Source organism: Amphiprion ocellaris, chromosome 18 (assembly GCF_022539595.1).
Source record: "Amphiprion ocellaris isolate individual 3 ecotype Okinawa chromosome 18, ASM2253959v1, whole genome shotgun sequence".
NCBI classification, from domain to species: Eukaryota; Metazoa; Chordata; class Actinopteri; family Pomacentridae; genus Amphiprion; species Amphiprion ocellaris.
Window position 1 is genome coordinate 31,550,722 of NC_072783.1, and position 22,753 is coordinate 31,573,474.

The 22,753-nt window shown below is 38.0% G+C and overlaps 1 protein-coding gene and 2 long non-coding RNA genes across 3 annotated transcripts; 1 reads left to right on the plus strand and 2 right to left on the minus strand.

Annotated features, from left to right (window-relative positions):
• Positions 1 to 693: 693 nt before the first annotated feature.
• On the plus strand, positions 694 to 4,168 carry LOC129347353 (uncharacterized). The gene is made up of 2 exons (XR_008599415.1): positions 694 to 1,019; positions 1,145 to 4,168. It is a non-coding gene; the product is annotated as an uncharacterized LOC129347353 (long non-coding RNA).
• On the minus strand, positions 3,822 to 9,042 carry LOC129347352 (uncharacterized). Its single transcript, XR_008599414.1, has 4 exons — positions 8,916 to 9,042; positions 7,913 to 8,013; positions 4,101 to 6,052; positions 3,822 to 4,037 (listed from the first exon to the last, which is right to left on the minus strand). It is a non-coding gene; the product is annotated as an uncharacterized LOC129347352 (long non-coding RNA).
• A 2,335-nt stretch (positions 9,043 to 11,377) lies between these two features.
• On the minus strand, positions 11,378 to 20,187 carry oat (ornithine aminotransferase). The gene is made up of 10 exons (XM_023273500.3): positions 20,056 to 20,187; positions 17,734 to 17,968; positions 17,382 to 17,606; positions 17,197 to 17,292; positions 16,678 to 16,805; positions 16,080 to 16,202; positions 14,288 to 14,416; positions 14,020 to 14,133; positions 13,754 to 13,898; positions 11,378 to 12,563 (listed from the first exon to the last, which is right to left on the minus strand). The coding sequence occupies exons 2-10, from the start codon at positions 17,945 to 17,947 to the stop codon at positions 12,403 to 12,405; spliced, it is 1,335 nt and encodes a 444-aa protein (XP_023129268.1). The 5' UTR covers positions 17,948 to 17,968; positions 20,056 to 20,187; the 3' UTR covers positions 11,378 to 12,402.
• Between the last annotated feature and the right edge of the window lie 2,566 nt (positions 20,188 to 22,753).

A 22,753-nucleotide genomic window follows, 5' to 3' on the forward strand; every position in this document is an offset into this window, starting at 1 on the left:
TAAATGCTTCATTGTATTTTGTTTAATTCCTGTTAATTCCTAAGTTTTATTGTCTTTAAGATTAAATTTTTAATTAAATGTTTTGTCTTTTAAAAGGTTTAATAATCTAATTAAATGTTTAAATCTTATTCTTGTTTAAAAAGTATTTTTTAAATTTAATTATGTAAAATATTTTCTCTGTAATTTTCAATAATTTTATTTTAAAAATTTTGTTTAATTTCATACTTACATGTTTTGTATCGTGTTTAATTATCTCTCAATATTTTGTCGGTTCAATGTCATTTAATTGTATTTAATATTTAACTTCATTAAACCGACAAAATATTGAATGAGATAATTAAACACGATACAAAACATGTAAGTATGAAATTAAACAAAATTTTTAAAATAAAATTATTGAAATTACAGAGAAAATATTTTACATAATTAAACATTTAAAAAATACTTTTTAAAAACATTTCTTTTAAAGTTTTATTGTATTAAATTTTTTCCCCCTTGATTTAATTGCTTTTTGTTATGTAGTTTATTTCTTTAATCTTCTTTTTCTATCACGATTTTAACCCCAACCTTAAAAATGAAATAAACCCTTTAATCACAATCAAAATACTTCTGTTGTCACAATCATGAGTTAGTCAATTATTCAGTTTATCAATTCATTTATTTGTTTAGCACCTTTCACACAGATGACAAAACTAAACAAGCAAAGAGAAAAAACTATGAATAAAACTCAAAAACATTTTTAAAAAAGCATTTAACATGGTAATAAAATCTGTTGTGTTCAGGGGATGGAGGGAATTTATTGAAGTCTTCTTGGGCTCACATGGGAAATCATTTAAAATATAAACTTGATATTCAGTCCAAGGAAACTGGAAACTGCAGAGCGACAGAAGAACCAACAATATCTCCTGTTTTCTCCTTTAATGAGTTGACTCTTCTTGTGCTTTCAGACCAAAGACCTACAGACTCTTCACAACCTGCTCAAACTCTTGGTACAGGACCTCACCACACGGGTCAAGAAGGTTTCTGTCTCATTTCTACTCTGAAGCTCACCTTCTCCTGCTCAAACTGCTGACAAATGTTTCTGCTGCTCTAAAGTCTGCTCTCCAGAACTTCCTAAAAACTCTCACAGTCTCTTCTGCTGCAGGTTGCTTTGTAGGACTGTTCCAGAAAACCTCACTAAACAACATGGAGGGGCCTCAAGATAGTCGTCCAAATGAAACCATACAAAAACCAAACTAGCACAACCCAAACGCTAAAGTCTCCTGCAGCCTACCAGAGAACCTCTGAGAACAGAGAATCAGGACAGGAACTCTTACCTTCTGGACAACCAACGTTGGTTCTCAAACAAGAATACAGAACGTGTCTGACCAGAAACCTCTAAAGACTCACTACAGCCAAGATAAAGACACAACTCAGCTGCACCAAATCCACTAATCACTGCACACATTAGCACCATGTGCTAACTGTGGCTAAAGAACCACATTTGCCAAGATAACTATTCAGTACAAAGCCCTAAAACACACCAAGAAACACATTAAAGACGATTTTACTGCTGGAAGATGCAAGCCAACGCCTAAAGAACAAACTAAAGCAATGGAGCCAAACCCGGTTAGTGGTGAAGAGAAGCAGAGGAAATGTTTGTCTGCAGCTAAATAAAGCAGGAAGACACTGAGCTGCTCAGGTGTTCCTGATAATACCAAGCAGCCACCTGGACAGCCAATAGGAACACAGCTTACTGGAAGTCCAGAGGGCTGGGTTAGTGAAGGAAATTTAGTTTAAAGTTGAAGCAGAAAGTTAACAAAGAAAGTTGAAAACCACCTTCTGATACCTGAAATCTCTGAGTTTTCACACAAAGAACGCCTGAACATGTCAAACTGGTTCCATAGTAGAACCCTCATTGTAAAACGTCATAGTATGGTGTGTTGCTCAAAAAACATTAGGACCCGGCTGTCTAGGGTCGCCGAGGAACAACACAAAAAGGCAAACGCTGGTTTCCAGGGGGTTAGGCGGCTATTTATTTGAAAGAGTAAGTTTACAACAACACAACATGTGAGCAGAAAAATCTCAAAGTCTGTCTTTAGTTCAGCTGAAAATACAAATTTTTGTCTTTTTTATTGACCAAACTTTTCAGGAAGTAGATGAAGAATAATTAAAGCTCTCATGTAGAAGTCCAACTTATTTTGGATCCTTGTGGAGAGTTTACTCTTAGAGTTTGTAAAGCTGTTGAGTTTTTAGAGTCACATGGATTGTTTTGACATTTATTAACCGAGTTCTGAAATAAAATAACAGTTGTAGATTTCTGTCATTTAGTCTGGACTAAACAAATAACAGCAGCATAAATCTCAAACATCATTATGAGGAGTCTGGATTGAGGTTTCTCACTTGATAATGATCAAAACATGAAATTTAGGTTGGTTTAAAGGAATATTCCACCTTAAATCTTTGAATGTTGACCTAAAAGGTTGGTTTCAGGAAGTATTCCACCTACAAGGTCCTCACACATCCACCTTAAAGGAACATTCCACCAAAAATCCTTGGACATGCACCTAAAATGTTGGTTTAACCGAGTATTCCATCCAGAATCCTCAAAGAGACCTGAGGGGCTGGTTAAAAGGAATAGTCCACCTAGAACCTCAAATACAGACCCGAAAGGGTGGTTTAGAAAAAAATCCTTCAATGTAGACCAAAAAAGTTAGGATGGAGGAATATTCCACCTCAAATGTAGACCTGAGAAGTTGGTTTGGAAGAATATACCATCCTAAACATCCTTAAATGTAGACTAAAAGACAGTTTGGAAGAAAATTCAACCTAAAATCCTCCAATGTAGACCTAAAAGGTGGGTTTAATGGCATATTCCACCTAAAATTCACTATTGTAGACCTTGGAGGTTGGTCTGATGGTATATTCCACCCAACATCCTCGAACATAAACTTAAAAAGTTCGTTCAAAGGAATATTCCACCTAAAATCCTTCAATGTAGAGCAAAAAATCTTGGTGTAAAGGAGTATTCCACCTTAAATGTAGACCTAAAGGATGGTTTGGAGTAATATTCTACCCTAAAATCTTCCAATGTAGACCTAAAAGGTTGATCTGATGGTATATTCTACCCAACATCCTGGAACATTTACCTAAAAGGTTAGTTTAATTGTATATTCCCAGAAGAACCCTTGAACATTGGGCCTATTGGTATATTCCACCCAAAATACTTGTACATATACCAAGAAGTCAGTGTAAAGGAAATGTAGACCTACAAGGATTGTTTAAAGGAATATTTAAACTGTTATTTTCATTATTTAATAATCTGTTATCAGTCAGAATCCTGGTAAACTTATTTTCATCAGTTTTTTTAGTGGAAGTCACAAATAAAGGAGCTCTTGGTTTTTCCCGGCGTTACTGAGTCCAAAGCTGCTGTTTCAACACAGAATGTTCACATCCATCCACAAACCTCTCAGCACTCAAACACCCACAGACAGGAGGCCGGCTGGACCGAGGCTCGGCGGCGTCCTCAGACCCACAAGTCGGGGAGTCGCTGAACTTGTTGGTCCAGTTTGAAGGCCTCCGTGTGGTCCAGTAGAAGTCCACGTAGTCGGTGATGGCTTTGAACCGCAGCGACTGGCCGCCATCAGGTGGACCGGCTCGTCCTCGTAGGGCTCCTCTGGTAGCCTTGAGGGAACCACAGGAACATTCAGTAGCTGTTGGAGTTCTTCCTGTCAGGCTCGTGGTAGAACGGTTCTGAAGAATCTTGTACTCGTCTTATCTGGAACAATCTAACAGCCTAAACTGTTAACAGCAGTGTAAAGAAGCAAACACACAGGCATAGATTAGGACTCAAACTAGATTTATTTTAGAAAACAAATCAGCTTAGAGGCATTTGTTCACACGTGGCTGAATAGGAGGCCGTCCAATCAGATTGGAGGTCTTCACTCTGTAGGTTGTTTGTTGGGTGAGACTCTTGGACCTCCATCAGCTGACATGGATGTTTGATGGTCTTCCTCTCTAGTGCCAGATGATTCATCCATGAATTCAGCAGCTACAGACTAAAATGAAGCTCATGCTGCCGTTATTGAATTCCTGTTCCAGATCAAATGTTCAGATCTCACCTTGAATGCAGCCGTCTGCTGTCTGATAGTTTTTCTCATTGTAGTCTTCAATAAAGTGTTTTTCCTCATGTCAGGATGTGGTGAGACTCTTTCTCAGTCTCTGCAGACGTCCCTCATTGTGCATCTCCAGAGAAGAAACAGAAAAACTGGTCACTGCTTCAGCATCACAAACACTCTCCAGCATTGAGAGTGTTTTAGGAATTCATTCATTGTGTTGTGAACTTTGAAGGAGCAGAAACTTTACAGCTGCCAAAGATATGAGCTCCAATTCTGGATGTTTTAGGAAATGAAGTTCATCAAATGAACACCTGATTTTTGCTGATAACTCTCATTAAATTACTGAAGAAATCTAACATAAAAACCTGTTAACTCTCAGGCAGCTTTTGTTAAAGTTTGTCTATAATTCTATCATCATGTTCTGGAACCAGGACTCTGCAGAAGTTCCTTCAATCAGATACTTGTGTGTTTCTGTTTAAGGCCTCAGGTTTGAACGTACAGCAGAGGATTAGAAAAGAGTGATTTTAATATTTAAATCAGTCCAGTAAATGTCTGGAGTTAAAATGATTAAAATTTTGATTTAGATAGATTTGTGTCAAATAATATTGTAGAGTCTCACTTAAATATACCGAAATTAGTTCAGTGCATTTACATTTTATAGAATATTTGATTTCTTAATCTCAGTACTGTAGGGTCTGAGCCTAAATATTATAATAATGATGTAAATTTAAATAATAAATATTGTAGTGCAGAATCATAAACTTTAATCAGCTAAACTTACATAATAAATATCACTGCACAATGTTAACCTGAACATTCATATTATTGAGGTAAATTTACATAAATCATGATATTCAAGAGTCTTAACTGGAATATTTTTAACATGAATCTTTTTGTATTGTGCTGATAAACAAGAATAACCTGACTTTCAGATAATATTTATTGTCTGTGATTGTGAGACTAAATTCCTCCACATTCTGGAACTTTACATGCTGTAGGAATAAATAAAAATAAAATCTGTTCATTTCCACATTATGCACATTTATTTATTTATTCTTAATATCTCAGACTGAATGGTAGCTGGCAGTAAAAACAAACTCATCTGCTGGACTGAATTTCCCAAAATGGAAACATGGACAGAATTTAACACTCATGTATCCATGGCAACGCTAAAGTTTCTGCTTCTTACCAAAGTTCACAACACAAAGATTTTAATGTAAAACTTCAGGGATGACTGCTGACCATAAGTATTCTGATTAATACTTCATGATCAATATCAGGACAGATGTTACAACTCCAGCTGTTCCATTAGACTGCAGTTATTCACAGAGAAATTAAAACATCACATTCCTCATAAAAACTAGATGGGACTTTTATTAAATAAAGTGTTGGTGAATAAACTGTGTAAAAAGTGCAAAGCAGCTCCATTAAATCAGGAGATGTGAGACTTCCACAGCATGGATCACCATCTGCTGTGTTGATTCATAGCTGAATGTCAGAATGAACTGAGCTAGAAAAGCTGCTTTGAGCTGCAACATTACAGTCTGACAATCCAACACCATCACAGTATTCATCTGGTTGTTTTGCTCCAACATGCTGTGAAGTTCAGTTTTTACCTGAATCAATACAGAGATTCTATTTCCAACCAAGACTGGAATAAGAATTAGAATGTTATGAGGTTATTAATGCAACTAAATCCTTTCAGATGGAAGGATTTACTTCTAAGTTCTAATTCAAGTTTCAGTTGGAGCTCATTGCATTCACAAAGAAAAACAGTGAAACCTTCATAGCAACATTTAATGAACCTAAAACTTCCCTGTTGGCTCATTGGTGGAGTTTGTTACTGAGCATCTGAACCTTAAATCCAGTGAGACGACCATCTTCAGTCCAGGCCAGTCAGAGAACTTCAAGACCTTCCATCAGCTGGACCAGATGTATCATCTCCCTCTGAACATCTGGATGACAGGAGAAAAGACAGAAATCAAACACAGATCACAGAAATACAATTTATTCACTTTCATCATTTTATAAAAGTAGCATGAATTTTATTAAAACTTGACAACATCAGTAATGAAAGCAAATGTTTTTATCTTGTGTTGAAGCTAAATTTAAAGTCAATTTTAATGACAGTTTATCCTGAGAGGAGTGAGAATGGAGCTTTTCTTTCCTTTTTAGAATATTTCCTCAAAATATTCTGTTTATTATTGGCTTTAGAAGCATTTTTCTTTACTTATTTATTTTTAGATACCTCACCCTGATGCACTTTGCTGGTTTGCAGATAATTTCATGTACAATGACAATAAGGATCTTCTATTATAACATATTTTGCTAAAACAAGAACTACAAACCTTCTCAACCATCTCTCAGTCTGCAAAATTCCAACTGCGACAAAGAATTATCTGATGTAGTTATTATTATAATCTTTAGTGAACCAGCCCTGGAATTAATAAAAATCTGTATATGGATATGATTTTCTCTGATGGGACCACTATGGAAGCCGTAGTAATTATTAACTATCCTTGAAGGGAAAGATTGGGTCTTCATTCAGGTGGATAAAAAAATGCTCTTCCTTTAAAAAAAAAAACAAAACCCTGCATACAATAAAGTAAATCTCTTCTGCACTGCACACATTCTACACTTTTGTATAACTCTGGATGTCAGAGTAAAGGCAGACAGATCCACTAATCAGCCACAACATTCTGACCACTGACAGCTGAAGAGAACAACATCCATCATCTTGTTCTAATGCAACGTTCTGCTGGGAAACCTTGACATTCATGTGGATGTTTGACATGTACCACCACCTAAACACTGCAGGACAAACAACCCCCTAGTCTCCATGGCAACAGCAGTCCCTGATGCCAGCTGCCTCCCTCAGCAGGACAAATTAAACTGCTCAGGAGTGGTCTGAGGAACACGACAGAGCTAAGCTGTTCACCTGGGTTCCACACTCCCCACATCCAGATCTGATGGAGCATCTGTGGGATGGTCCAGGATCAGCCTGGTCTAGGTAGGACCCACCCTGCAACCCACAGGATCCACAGAATCCACAGGATCCCCAGAGGTTCTGATGAACCACTGGGTCAGAGGAGTTTTAGCAGCATAAAGGGACCAACACAGTATTAGTGAGGTGGTCAGAATGTTCTACTGTTATATTGTCATGCTGATTATATGATCAGTAAATGTTACCATCAATTATAACGTCCACATTGATCAGGAAAAAAACAACAACTATCAGTTCATTCAGTAACTGTGGGGTTAAACCTAAAAACACAGACCTCAACAGCAGTTTGTTTCAAAGCAGAACACCAGCCGGTTTTCACTAAAGAAGCTTTCAGAGCAACAATTAAATGACAGTTTTGTTCTCATTAAGTTCAGAGTCAGAATCAGCCAAAACAATGTTTACACACATCAGGAAAAGAAAAACTTTTATAAATATTTCATTTGTACAAGTACTTCTATACATATAGATTCCTCTTTCTAAGTTTGATCAAATCACGTTAACTCTGTGTCCTGTTGTACGATGTTTTCCCAACAGATGGCGCTACCCTCATGAATGGAGCATCAACAAGTGACGTCTACAACACAACAGAAATGTCTGGAAGCCAGTGGCCACCACTTTGAGCACCTCTTGTAATTGTAGAGGCCAAAGATAACTTTTATTAATCTCCTGATGTCTGAATAAATTTGGTATTGAAATATTTATGCTAGTTTTTCTTTTCCTGATGTGTGTAAACATTATTTTGGCTGACTCTGTATAATGGGTTTCTAACAGGTCACCAGGCAACATCTTTTTATAATAATGACAAACATACCTGCATTCTACAGGAGTGATTTTCCTCATGTGCAGGTAAAGATGTGTGAGGAGCTTAGAGATGACAGGAGCAGGAGTCATCCTCACTAATTCAGCTTCCACCTAGAAACAGAAAGACCACAAACAAACACACTGATATACTCTCAAACATTCAACCTCACAGCCTCAAAATATCTGTTTAGGGAGTGTTGTGTTTCTAAATTCTGGTGAAAGCATTGACAGACGTTCTCTTACAAGGTTGTGTAAAAAGCAGCCTGTCCTCTGAACTACTGAGAAATCTTCCTGAACAAAGTTTCTACGTGGAAATTGGCTCAACAAAAACTAAAGCCTCAGTCAGAGATAACAGGTATCGCAAATTACCAACAACTTTCTTTGTTAACTCTGACTTTCTGCTTCAACCTCACATAAAAAGGGGAGTTTAACTCCTCAGGTGACTGAAAATGAACGGCTTGTGCAGTTCTAGATCCAAAAGTAGGATGTTTCAACTCATGTTTTACTACAAATACATGCAATAATAAATACATACAATGGCTGGTTGTTAGTTTATTCACTATTCATGTCACTTTATATACTGGATTGAACTTGAGCAGTGGAAGAGAGAAGGAATTTAATGAAATTATGGAGCTACAGTGAGGTAATGTTGCACAATGTTAAGTTAAGCGCGGTTTAATTCAAAGCAGCTGAATGTTAAACTTCAGTGCAGATGAACGGGTTTCAGTTAACCTTAAAGTAAAATAACTTTTTAAAAAGCTCAAATACACAGCAGAGAAATACAGGTTGAGAGTTTCATTCTAACAATGAGGGACAGCTGCGGCAGCAACTAACACAGGTGTTCAACAGTAAGTTAGCCACCTGTGTTAATTAGCCCGCTAGCTAACTTAGCCGCTTAGCTGGCTAACGGTCCGGACCAACTAATCAAACGCGACAAAACACAACTCTACACAAGTCGCTGACTTAACGTACAACAAAACAACGCCACTGGTTAGAAGTATGTATCTTCTTACCGTGTTTTACTCCAAAAACAAGGTCAACAGCAGCCAGAGATGCTACAAGTAGTGATGGTCCTCTGATACCCGAGGCTTCGACACATGCGCTGTCGCTCATGAAGCAAACGTATCGAGCCACTGTGGCGAGGCGTGGTTTGATCACATGACTCGTGACGTTTGAATCACTTCAGTGACGTTTGAAGCACGCAACTGCTTCGAAACACCTGATTGGTTCGGTTTGTTATGTGACTCACTCAGCGGGATCGAGAGTGTTCCGGGATAGGAGATCCCTATTTAGTGTTCATTTGAATTGTTTTTCGCAGAGTAGGTTGTTTTTTTTGCTGTTGTTGCCGTGATTTGCTTTGAGAGTTAGTAGTATGTCAGATTTCGTATTTCGTAGAGAATATATATATATATATATATATATATATATATATATATATATATATATATATATATATATATATATATATATATATATATATATATATATATATATATATATATATGTATATTCCCAACTCACCACCCCCATGACACAACACCTGGCACAGAACCTTGTCAGGTGCTTAGCTGACAGACTACAAACCAAAGAAAAAAACAGTTCACTGGCTGTTCACTGGCTGTTGCTACACTTGTGGCTCTGCAGTTCAAAACTTTTGGATTCACCAATCAGAGTGGCAGCCAGTGTGAAAGAACGTTTAATAACAGAATGCACAACAATTAACATAAAGAATGCCAAGCAGCAGTCATCTACGTCACAAGCACCACCACAGCCTCGTCCTCCACCACCAGCAGCACCTTCCACAGGTATTTTTTTTTCACTTCTGAATAGGGAATGACTGACATTTCTGGTGATGATGATGATGATCTTCAATATTTTTCAGTTCAACTGTGGAGCCTATTGGACGAAGACGCAAGTAGAGCCTGGTAAATGCAAAGCGCCACAGCGAATGCAATTGTAGAAAGAACGGCAGACCCACTGGCTTACTGGGCAACCCACAAAACTGTTTACCCAAACTTGTACAATGGAGCCAAACATTTCCTGTGTACCTCAGCCTTATCTGTGCCGTGTGAACAGATTTTTTTTCTAAGGCTGGGGAGATAGTGAGTAAAAGAAGGAACTGCTTGAGTCCCAAAACTGTTGATAAATTATTTCTCAATAAAAACTCATAACCAGTTATATAAGCACACCCTCTTTACTGACCTCTTTACCAATAAACCCCAAGACATACTTTGCCAAAATCCATAATAATCTATATATAATCTTTATTTGCACCAGCCCCATGTGAAAATGACATCAGTCTGTATTTGTAGCGCATCTCATGAATGTAGCAACACCGTTTAAATGTTTCATAACACAGAATATAAGTGAAGAGTATATAGGGTTACAGACAAACATGGCAAATAAGAAAAGTGCTCTTCAATAGTTATTCATTATTATTACTAGTAATATTATTTTTGTGTCCACTAGAACTCATACAATCATCTAGTGTAGTCAAAGAGGAATGTGTGCATGGCGAATCAAATTCAAAACAATCCATGAACCAACGACCACATCTTGATTGCACTTCATTTTATTAACCACTAGATGTCCTACTCGAGCACTGTGTGTCATTGAGGCCTCGAGTAATGAACCATGCTTTGAATGAAGTGTCGAAGCTTCAACAAAGCCTGGATCAGCCATCACTAGCTACAAAAGGTTCCAACCATAGATATATATAGCAGACTAGATATGCTAGCGCGCTGTCTTCTAGATACATCTATGGTCTGACCAATCGCTGCTCTCTGGCTCTCAGTCAGTCTGACCAATCACTGCTCTCTGTCTCCGCCCTCTGAGAATCTTGCTGTCGTTTGGCTCCACACCTGATGACCACTTCCGGTCTCAGAAAATGAAAAAACTGACTATTTTTCGTTTCTGTCTCTTACTGACTTTATTTTTTTGTTATTCTAAATATAGAATGAAAATCAAAGCATTTTTAAATTTTTGCATATCCCCTTTTAATCATTAAAGGAAAAACATCTTGTATTTCAATTAAAATTTTTGTATTTTAAAACGAAAATCAAATAACCACTCGTTTTTTGTTTTTCAGTCCCCGTTTCAGAACGGAAAATCCAATTGCCAAAATATACACGGACCCCACAGGCACCTCTATGCATCTGGTCCTAGAAGCAGTTTTCACAAAAAAGCAGGTTACTGTAAATGAGTTGTCTTGACATGTTTGCTCAAAGCTGATATCCCCTTTAAATGTGAAAAAAAACTCGATATCTGTTCTGCATTTTACTTTCAACATTCAAATGTTCCAGTAAAAAGCAGATTTACCGAGCTACAAAGGAAGTGCGGTCCAGAAAAGCTTTTTGTTTTCTCAGACACGATTCAGATTTGAATCAGCAAAGTTACCACGATGACTCATTGAACCTGCTTCCTCATGCTCCAAATAACTTTAGTTTCTGGTTCAGATAAACAGGAAGACAACAGATAAGACTGAAATTTTAATTTTAATTTATATGAAGAACAATGGGTTTTGTAGCAACTTGAAAGGTGATATTGCGAGAACACAATCTTTAAATCCATACAGCAAAGACTTTAAACCAAACCAGCCTCAGCAAGCAGCATGATGCCTAAGAAAAATTACTCGTTATATAGCATGTTTAAAGAGCTTTTTTTCAGTCGAATATACCAAAATATAGTGTAACAAGCAAAGATTAATCTTCACTGCTTCACAATTTAAGTTCCTTGAGGAATACATTTGTCTGACAGCATTTCTTCTATTGTAACACACATCATAAGTTATGTAAAATTACAGTGAAACAGCTAAATATAGTGTCTGGTCCATCAGATTAGAACAAGGGAACTACTTGAACTTTCAGAATTGCAAAATATCAGTCCAACTGTGGGCTTTTTTAAATGAAATTTTGGAATTATGGAATCTGAAAACTTCTAATTCATTTTAAGAAATTTCACTCAAGATTAGTCTGTCCTTTTACTTGACAGTGGATTCACAGGGTTTATACCAGCAGGCAGCAATAGTTCAGTAGACCAACTGTACAAAAATAAACTGCGTAAACAGCATTAAAGTGCTGTAGAAGTTGTAACTGTATGTCTTCATTGAAATAAATTGAAATACAGCTTTGCAACTTTAAACTGCCAGTTTCATTCGTAAAAACATTTCTCCTTTCTGAAAACTGCAAAAATTTCACTAAAGACAACATTTTTATTATCTATGCCACATACGACCAGTGGTAAATTAAATGATATTTTCTGTGCTGGAGTCTTTCCTGAGGCACTCTAACAGAACGCTTTTTCTTTACAGCAGTTTTTCTGTACAAAAGTATCCTCATTGAAACCCACTCCATTCAGATTATCTGTACACTGTACAGAAATTCCCTCAAATCACCCACTTCCTGTGAACAAACATTTTAAAATAAGAGCTACTAATAAATGTTTAGAGAGACTTTTCTCTAGTTTGATGATTATATTGTTGAATAGCTGAAATGTTGTAGTTTAGAAGGACAGGATGGTCCTCTGGATGATGTCGATGCATTCTCGCAGCTCGTGCTCTTTGATGACGAGGGGAGGGGCCAGGCGGATGATGTCGCCATGGGTGGGCTTAGCCAGGAGTCCGTTGTCACGAAGACGTAAGCACACCTTCCAGGCGTCATAGTCTGGGGAGATTGTTGTACAGGTTAGACCTCTGGGTGCAAAGTTACTTTGTTATTTTGCTGTATATAGTGGTAGTGTATTATCGCACTGCTCTCATTTCGTTTATTTCAACCTCAAGATGATGGCGAATGCAAGAGCTATGTCAAATAACTCAATATAAAATTAAATTTCTGTTCACCTTCTGAACCTCAAACCCAAAGGGTGGGTTTGAAAGGCTTGTTATCTAGAAAAAAATGCCCAAATTACACCATTTATTTTTAAAACATTCCAATACTTTTTGAACTACTCATCTGTGACAAGCTCAAAATCACTTAATTTTCCTTGTCTCTTTAAAAAATCTGCTAAAAATGAACCACTTGCATGAAACAATTCTGTAAAAAACTAAAACGTTTGTGCCACACTGCACATCTGTGAAGCTATTAGTGAGTCAGCTGCGACAGTCACGACAAAATTAAGTCATTGTATTGTATTGTATTGTATTGTGTTGTATTGTATTGTAAAAACCCTTTGACTGAAGATGTACAATGAGACAAGAATGGAAAAAAATGAAATATGAAAGTTGGAAAATATTTTTTTCACAGTATTGGCAACACCTGAGGTCACTTGAAAAAATGTTGTACATGCAGATTCCAGATTTTTTTTTTCCATTTTTGTACATTAAAAATCAAGGAAGTTTGAATTCATTCTCTTTTTAATGCTTTATGGCATTATAGCTTCACCATACTGCACAACATGTAAGTTGGAGTTCTCCCTACTTCTAGTCTGGTTGTGCTCTTTCTATAGAGGCACAGGACTTTATATTACAGTTAAAAATGAGCCCAAAGTGCATGAAAATGTGCTCGGAGCAAAAAATTCTAGGTTCAGAGAGTTCAAGCAAGAACTCATTTGACCCCACTGTTCAAGCTGTGCAAGTCTCGATGCTCCGATTTCCAAAGTAGACAGACTGTCATTTATCTTTGCACATTCTGACTCAACTGTCCAAAATCATTATAATCATTAGAAGTGTTTTGGCGTAGATTTGCTTTAAGAATGTTAGCTTTGTTCAGTTTTGATCTCCAGAGGGATGCACTTCCCTTGACCACCTCGAACTTCATTTACAAAAAAAAAAAGATTATTGACAAAGATTTGTACCTTAGTTACCAAATAATGATCACCTAAAGGGCTGCTGTTGTATAAACATAAAATATCGTACCTTTGGTCTCATTGATGACAACTGCGTTCAGGAGGCCTTTTCCTCTCACTGTTCTCACAATGTCTTTGGGCAGTTTACGAAGTTCAGCCCGTAGCAGTTCTCCCATCTTTTGAGCATTCTCTGCCAGCTTCTCCTCCTCCAGCACCTGCAGATGGCATCAGTGGGGGTTAAAAAGAGAATGTATGCCTATGCATATAAAAAAGGTAAAAACATAAATGACTTGTTAAAGGGACAAAGAAGGAGAAGTAAGATGCTTCAACACTGACCTGAAGTGCAGCGACAGCAACCTGGCAGGCCACAGGGTTCCCTCCATACGTGGACCCGTGTTCTCCAGGCTTGATGGTCAACATGATCTCATCATCACACAGCACAGCAGACACCTGACCCACACAAGTACACTTCAGTTCAAGCAAAGGTGAACCTTGCACAACTACTATAATCTATACTGTCCAACAAAGCTGGATTTCAAAAGTTCAAAAAATAAAATCTATATTGTGATATGAGACGTGGCTGAATAACAACTAAAATGCTTACAGGGTAAACTCCTCCAGACAGAGCTTTGCCCAGGATCACCAGATCTGGACGAACTTCCTCGTGGTCCACAGCCAACCGCCGACCAGTACGTGCCAATCCTGTCTGCACCTCATCAGCAATCCACAATACCTGGATGAAGCACAAAGAACTTTATTAGTAACTGTAAGCTCCATGAACCATAGTGGTGTTACTACAGTTTTTGTGGCCTGTGGATTCATAAATATAAAAAGTGATTTATCCAATCTGCCAACATTATTCCCAAAAAGTATTTAATATGAGTCTTGACACATTCGGGGATTGTGCAATGCTGTAGGTAGCTTTTAAACTGTGTGTTTTTCAGTGTACATGCTTTTTGTGTTGAGGAAGGAGAGAAATTTTAATAGTCAATGAGATTTTCACATCATATTATATCTGAAAAAAGGAGCATTGCTTCTCAGTTAAACTGGCCCAGGCAAGTAAAAACTGAAAAGAAATGTAAAATCTCCTCAACAAAAGACCAGCAAGAGACTGATTTGCAGCTGCTACAAGTTCTCATACTCTCTGTGTTAGCACAGAGGACAGGACATACAAAATTAAATTTGGTACTCAATGCCAACACCACTGAAATTCCATGATTTTCAATACCAAATTAATGCAAAAGAAAAAAAATGTTACTTAAATCAATGTAGTTTAACATAGACTCTTTATAAACTGTGGCAGAGTGTGCAAACACATAAACAAAATTATATTTTGACAGACTGGACAGTAATGACTGCAGACTGTTATAAGCTGGTCTGAGCTCACATGAGTTTTTGCTACATCAGCCTAAACAATCTAACATTTGCTTCTGTAAACGATGTGTGCGGGGCAAAAACAGATCCAGCTGTTGCAGTTTGCAAACAATACCAGTAACACTTCATTCAGGGTGTGAACATTAAATAACTGTAACCTGCTCACGTTAAATTCTTTGTACAGATCAGGTGTCTGTCTTTGAGCTGCATAGATAGGGCGAGTTTGAAAGCGTTCGCTTCTTTTCTCTTCCTTTTAATTCAGGTTGCATAATGTGACCTGATCATCTGACTCAAATGCAAACATAAAAAATATACACATTCACAACACTGTTTAGGTACCTGATTATTGGTTGTTGTGACTTCCCCAGCAATAACTTTTGCTAAACAGGATTAACCTGCCTGCTTTGGCACACCTTAACTATCTTAAACCCTTACTTTTCCTCTAAAGCACTGGTTATCTACAGTGTCTTTCTACTCTTTACACCAAATAATAAATTTTAAAAGCTAAAAACATCAGCATAGTCTGTGTCATCGATTAACACTGCTGTTAAATTGTGCAACTGAACCTTAGGAGCCATGCATAAGGGGAATTTAAAGTGCATTAGTTCACCAGGCAGCATGATAAAAGCCTGGCGATTGTTGTAACTACGATCAGGTTCCCACAAAATTCTTTGGTGTCCAGAGAGGGCAATTTAAAACAGTGTATTCAGACACCTCCTCCTGTTCACAAGCACCTAAAAATGGACTAGCATACTTTGTTACCTGAGCTCGGCCTTAGCTGAATGCCTGCTGTGTTGTCCTCACACCCATAAAACAGGAGGAGCACAGTTCAATCATAAAATCACTGAAGCATTAGTAACGGGAAACTAATTCAAATTTCTAATACACTATTGTGTTTCATCACAAGCAAACTAGACTGTGGTTTAATTTTGAAGTGACAATCAGTCTGTTTTTACATATTGGCCAGTAAAGAATCACTCATGACATTTCATCTATATATTTATATATCTATTCAGACTTGCATTATATTTTGTGCAAAGTTTTCTGATTTTTGTCAGGTAGCCCTGGTCAGGCACCACCACACCAGCTTCCCCCTGGATGGGCTCCACCATGAAAGCTGCAACATTTGGGTCTTGGAGGGCTTTCTGGACAGAAGGGAGAGAAAAAATACAAGTTAAGCATTTTTATCTGTGTCCTAAATACTTCTGTTTACATAGAAAAGCAGCACCTGAAAAGATAACCTTATCAGCAGACACATGCAACGTCAGCAGTCCTTACATTTACACAGGCTGTGAGGGTGTCGACTCAGCTGGGTTCGGAGAATCTTACTCATAGTCATTGTTTCCCAACAAACCCTGTAATTTGACCATGAATCTTGCACTTGACACTGAAACTTGTACTTGTAGTGCACGTAAGTAAGAGCTGTATAAACATCTGGTATGCAGTGGCTGGAACTTAAAATGTCTCTCTATAATTCTCCAGTTTTATGGTGCAGTTTGATAGCTAGGTTGGACCAAAGTTAAAGACGGGCAATCTCTGCTTGTCGTTTCACAACACTGTCTTTTAACAGCATGATAGATATCATAGTGGGTGTCCTGAAGTTACACTCAAAACCTGTACCTCCAGTGCAGGAATGTCGTTGTATGGGACCAGCTCAAAGCCTGGCATGTAGGGACCAAAACCTTCATAGCTGCTGGGGTCAGTGGAGCTGGAAATGGCTGCCATGGTGCGGCCCCAGAAGTTCCCATCTAATCAGTAAGAAGAAATAAGATGTTTGTCACATTGTTGTCCAAGATACAGAACATTTTACAGATCTGATTTGTAGTCATGAAGAAACGTGTCATGGTTAAGCGCATTGGTCACTTTATTCTTTATCAGTTGGAAGGATTGCTATTCTAGAAATGTTGTGTCATCTTACCTTATTGTAGTATTGTAGTGTGCTATTATGTGAGTGTTAGATTTTGGGATAACTTTGCTGATTTTTGAATACTGTTGAACTGTGTTGCCTCAGAAAAGAGGTATTTTTAAACTGAATGATCCAACAAAGATACATTTCCCGACTGGGTAAGGTGACAAATGGGACAAACTCCAAAACTGCAATGTTGGTTTTTTTTTTTAAAACACAAGACGGTACCTTACCTGCAAAAATGATTTTGGCCTTGTTTTTGGGAACCCCTTTTACGTTGTAAGCCCACTTGCGAGCGAGCTTGCAGGCGGTCTCACCACCTTCAACGCCTAATTTGTTACAAAAGAAAACAAATGTCAACAAATCAAGTCATGACAACCTCTGAAGATGCATCATACAGTCAGCATCAAGTGTTTACCTGTATTCATGGGTAGAACTTTGTCATAGCCAAACAAGTTGGTGATGTACTCCTCATAGGCTCCCAGCACGTCATTGTAGAATGCTCTGGATGTCAGGGTGAGTTTAGACGCCTGGGCTTTGAGTGCAGCGATGATCTTGGGGTGACAGTGTCCCTGGTTGACTGCACTGTAAGCGCTGAGGAAGTCATAATACCGGCTGCCCTCCACATCCCACACATGGATGCCTGGAGTAAAGAGGAAAACCAAGGTCTTGGGGCATGTTGATGATGATTCATAAACCATAACATGCATATCACTTAACCTTATACAAGATTAGCTTTAGAAGTCATATGATACTCTTAACTAACTTACCCTCTCCTCTCTCTAATGCCACAGGCAAGGGGTGGTAGTTGTGTGCTCCATATTTGTCCTCACGGGCGTAGATTTCCTCTGAGGTGAGCGGGCGTTCTGCCCTCCGTTTGGAGGCAGCAGTGGATGCAGGATGTGTTCCAGAATGGACGCCCCGACTGAGAACAGGTGCGGCACGGCTCAGGCCACGGCTGAGCTGGAGAATCATTCCCATCATGTTGGACACTGTGTGTTAGGTCTGGTTAAACATACACAAAGACCCAAGAATCAGTTGGCATCAGGGCTGAATTTATGCTATCATGCAGGGTCAGTTTGTGTCAAGCAGCAAGCGATGTTCTACAGTAGTATCCTGAGTGGTTAATAAGTTTCTTACTTTTCAGATTTTTTATTTTATTTTTTTAAAAAAGAACATTGTGTAAAGGAGCTTTGAGCTTTGTGTTTTTGTCCTTAACCAATGTAATTACATGCCATGACTGGAAGCTTTATTACTGTCAAATGCGTCCATCAATCTAACTATGAAACATTTCAAATTCCTGACTACATAAACACTAATGCGTTGAACAAATCTGTCAAGTTTTTTTTGTTACCAGTTAGGACTTAATTACACTTTTTTTGCTCTCACTAGTACTTAGTAACGACACTAAAGGTACAATCATTTGTCAACTGCAGCTCTGTTGGATGAATACAGCATGTATCTTCAAATATCCCTTAGGAAAAAGTTTTTGATTATTCAAGAAAACACTCAGAAGATTTTCAATCTACAATGAAGGTGTACGGCTCTGCATTCCCAGTAAAGGCTGAGACAGGAATTGATCTTTGTAATTTGAAACATTTGTAAAACTATCAAAACACAACTGGCTGACACTTCAGTACGAGAGGCTAGGAATCAGACAAAAATGTAGAACAAACTGGCATCAACACAGGTTTATTTCTTGATTATTAAGCAAGGAGATCAATAATTGATTGCATGAAATAAGTGAGTAAGTAAAAACGAGTAAAACTTTAACACAAAACTTAGTGGTGCGTACACCAACATAACAAACTGGATTCCTGCCAGTCCAAAATACAGGAAATGATGTACTAAATTAAAGTTTTCCTCTGTATTTTGGTTTCTGTAACCATAGACCCAGCACAATCTTAATAAATCAGGAGTCAACACAATTATGAAATGTACTAATTTGGTTTAATTGGCAGTAATGCTGCTGCCACCAACACACAAGAGCATTAGCAAAAAAGAAACGACTATCAAAAACATCAACAGGGCAGCACAGATTGGGCCTTATGGGCTACTATACTGCAGTGGGGGATTCCACAGATCACATAGGCATTACAAGCCTGCTGAACAACGGTTCTCTTTCAAAATCGACACAATGGGGTGGCAGACTTTGGCTGGATGTGGGTTAACAAAAGATAAGCCCACAGCAGCATGGGAACTCAGCTGTGATGTTTCAGGCTTTTCTATTCTGCCACAAATTTAAACAGACTTTAAGAAAATCTTATCTAGTCTTGCAACATTCTTTTCTTTATTTCAATACTTGTGAAAAGAATCTGGCCTTTTTAAAGCAGCAGCACTGAATGTTTTTGAGGTGACTTGCACTTTTAGCATTTAAATGAGTTGGAAACTTGGCAAGTTAGGTTGAATTTTTGAGCCTGTATGTCAGCTGTTGTGGGTGACTAATGTCATTATAGTCTGAAAAAAATTCCTTTTTTTTGCCAAAATCACAAGACTACAGCAGTGTGGAAATGTACCAGCTGTATGGGAGAGTAAAGAGTAGATAACCAGTGTTGGTGCGTGAACCTGTTGCAGTGAATAAACACACACAGCAAACAGACTGCAGCTTTACAGGGGTACATCCAGGACAGTAGACCTGACAGTGCTCCTGATTCGTCAATCAGTCACCACTAAAAGGCGCCTTGAGAGTTGATAGGTTGATGGGGAGCTGCCTCCACGCACACCCACCAGGATCCATGCCATCCAGGAGCTAAATAAAGACTTCCAATGTGATGGTATCGGCAAGTAAGCAGCTCCGGAAACCATCCTGTATTATATAATGCATGATCAACATGACCATTTACAGTCTTTAACTATACAGTAAAACGGTGTCCCGATTAGATTTGATACTTGCCAGCTAGTCAGCATGAATAAATACACGTTATTTCTTTCCCAAAGAGTATGCCCACTTTTCAGATCAATAATAACACCCAGGGCTGCGTCGTTTCGAGGACTAACCGGAAGCTAATATTAGCATATTTATCTCCTCGTCGCTCTCGCTAAATTAGCCCAAAAATATCAAAATAAAGTAATAAATTGAAGTCGAACAGTACCAGAAACAAGCGGGGTGTAGTGAGGATTCTCTTGAAAAGCGCGTTGCTGTCTACCCAGGCTGATATTTGACGCGGACGGTTCCGGTGCAGCTTACATGACCGTCTGGGGATGTACATGTACGGACGTCAACATACGTCATTGCGTCAGAGGGCACGCCTTCCATGGTGTAACTTTTTCCTGTATTTACACCAATCTAAATCATAGCCTTTATATACAGTCTATGATCAAAAGTAGCAATTTATTTTGCTGGCTTTGTGCATTATTTAGGGCCTCAAAACTGAATAAATAGCAACCTTTCCTTTCCAAGATACAGTAGAAAATATATTAAACATGTCCTCCTTTTCTGAACCCTGTCAGTTTGTATTACTCCTGTTATTTCCTATTCATCTTCAATCTATTTCTGGTTGATATGGAAAACTTAAGGTTTAGGTGCCCCGCACAGTTATGCATTTGGTTGAGCCCATAATACAACAGGTATTACACACAGCTAAGTTTATTTTTACAGTGAACACAGCCTTAAATGGCAGGGCTTCACAGAGTTTGTTCCACAATGAGTGTCTGTGTGCGTACACTAAGTTCTGCATCAAACTTTCAAAAAACCCACCCCTACAGACATACATTTGCTTAATATTTCATGTGTTTTCTAATGTTTTATCATCATCATCATCCCTTTTAATGGTTTTCGGTCTTCATTAATGTTTTATTGTCTTCTTTTAATGTTTTATTGTTGTCTCATCCAGCCTCTGGACATCACACTACAGTTATGCTTTTCTATATAATAACTCTAGCATGTAATATGTCTACCTTATTTAATTATGTGGCATGTGCAATATTCCTATGTGCTCTTACTGCTTCATTGCATTTTGCACTTTACCATGCTGTACAGCAGTGTAACCTTCTCTGCTTTTACTACTGCCTGTAGAGGCCTTTTTTATTATTGTATGATGTATTATGGTATGACTTATTGTACTGTGTTCTACTGTGTGCTATGCAACATAGGGTTGTTTTATTGCTTTCATTGTACTGTTTTCATTGTAAATTATGTTATATATGTGATGTTGCAGCTGTGCTGTAACACCGTTGCCCAAAAACTCCAGTTTTGAAAGGTTCTTATTACTGGAAGCTATCTGTTACACCTCTATTAACATACTATGTGTCATGTTAATGCACCTGAACCCAATGTCTGTGATGTTTCCTGGTGTTTGAACATCACACCGTCACCCAGGCGACCTGGCTGGTGTAAATCAGCCCCTGGCTTGTGTCCAGGTAACACCATGCAACCCACAGGTACTAACTATTACATAACATATTGACAAGTCTGTGAAAATACGGCTAAGACTGCCACTCTGACAGATCTGAAATGTGTTAGATTAATGTTTGAATCTCGTAATTATGTTTTCAGGTGGGATTTAGAGGACACCCAATGTGCAAGTCTGACCTGTTGGTTGCTGGTCCCAGCAATCTGTCCAGTTTTCATGTTCTCATTTTAGTCTCTGCTCCTCCCTATTTAACCCAACCAAGAGAGTGAACTTAAGTATGTCACTGGGTTAAATATTACCCATTTACTGGGTTATTTCCTGTCTCATTGCATTGCTGAATTTAAATAATAGTATTAATAATAACAATAATATATCAGTTTATGAGCATGAATTGAATATGCCACTGAAATCCCTGGTGCAAATTAGGGCTATGAAAATGAAACTGACTTTAACTGACTCACCAGGAAATTAGAAATGTATATTATAATCGAAGGAACTGTCAGTTTAACACCCACAGTTACATCATTTTCTATGCAGAATGTTATTTTACTGTGAAAGTCGGATCCGTTTGGCAAAGTTAAAATATTTTTCTGTCATATCAAGTTTTTTTGTGATAGATTTTTTCCATTTCCCAGCAGGATATTTGCAGCACTGACATTATGGCGCATATGGATGCGTTACACAATGTGACCTTTCAATTACAATGCAGCAACAGGTGGCATGACAGTGAAAACACACTTTATTTTACCATATTTGGCTGCAGTTAGATGCTTTATCACTCTGTAATGGAAAATTACAGAACAGTATAGTCCATCTTGTGTAAGGGTTTTTGGAGATGTCACCCTCTATCTACACTGCTCAAGGACATAACCATAGTTACCACATCCTGCCAGTTTTAGGGAGTGAGTTTTGAAGAGATAGGGATGAAATCTTACATCCCCAGTTCACAAAGGTATGCACTAATGAACACCTGCTAGTCCTCAACCCACCCCTCCCCTTTTCCTTTGTCCTCCTTTCCTTCTTAAAACGTCTGTGCAATTTCTTATTTTTGTCTCTTGTCTTCTGCAGACCTTAATGCTCTGGTGAGCTGCTTGACCTTTCTTGCAAGAAATAAACCATTAATGGACAAACACTGTTGCTGAAGATGATCTTTATTATTTCAGAAGTTAGCCCTCTGTTGAACCAGAATGGATTTCATTTCCAACACAACACACAGACAGATCTTCTAATATTGAAATAATAAATAAACTCTGCATATAGTTCAACTTTTTCCATTTAAATACACCGCAGCATCTCTTCTCCTGGACTATTCTGACTGGTGATCACTTTAATACCCCTCAAAACCTGTAATAGTGTGATAAGTAGTCATCTTCACGGTAAAATACCAAAACAAGGTACATCAGTGTGTGATTTTCAACTTTCATATAGGCATAATAAC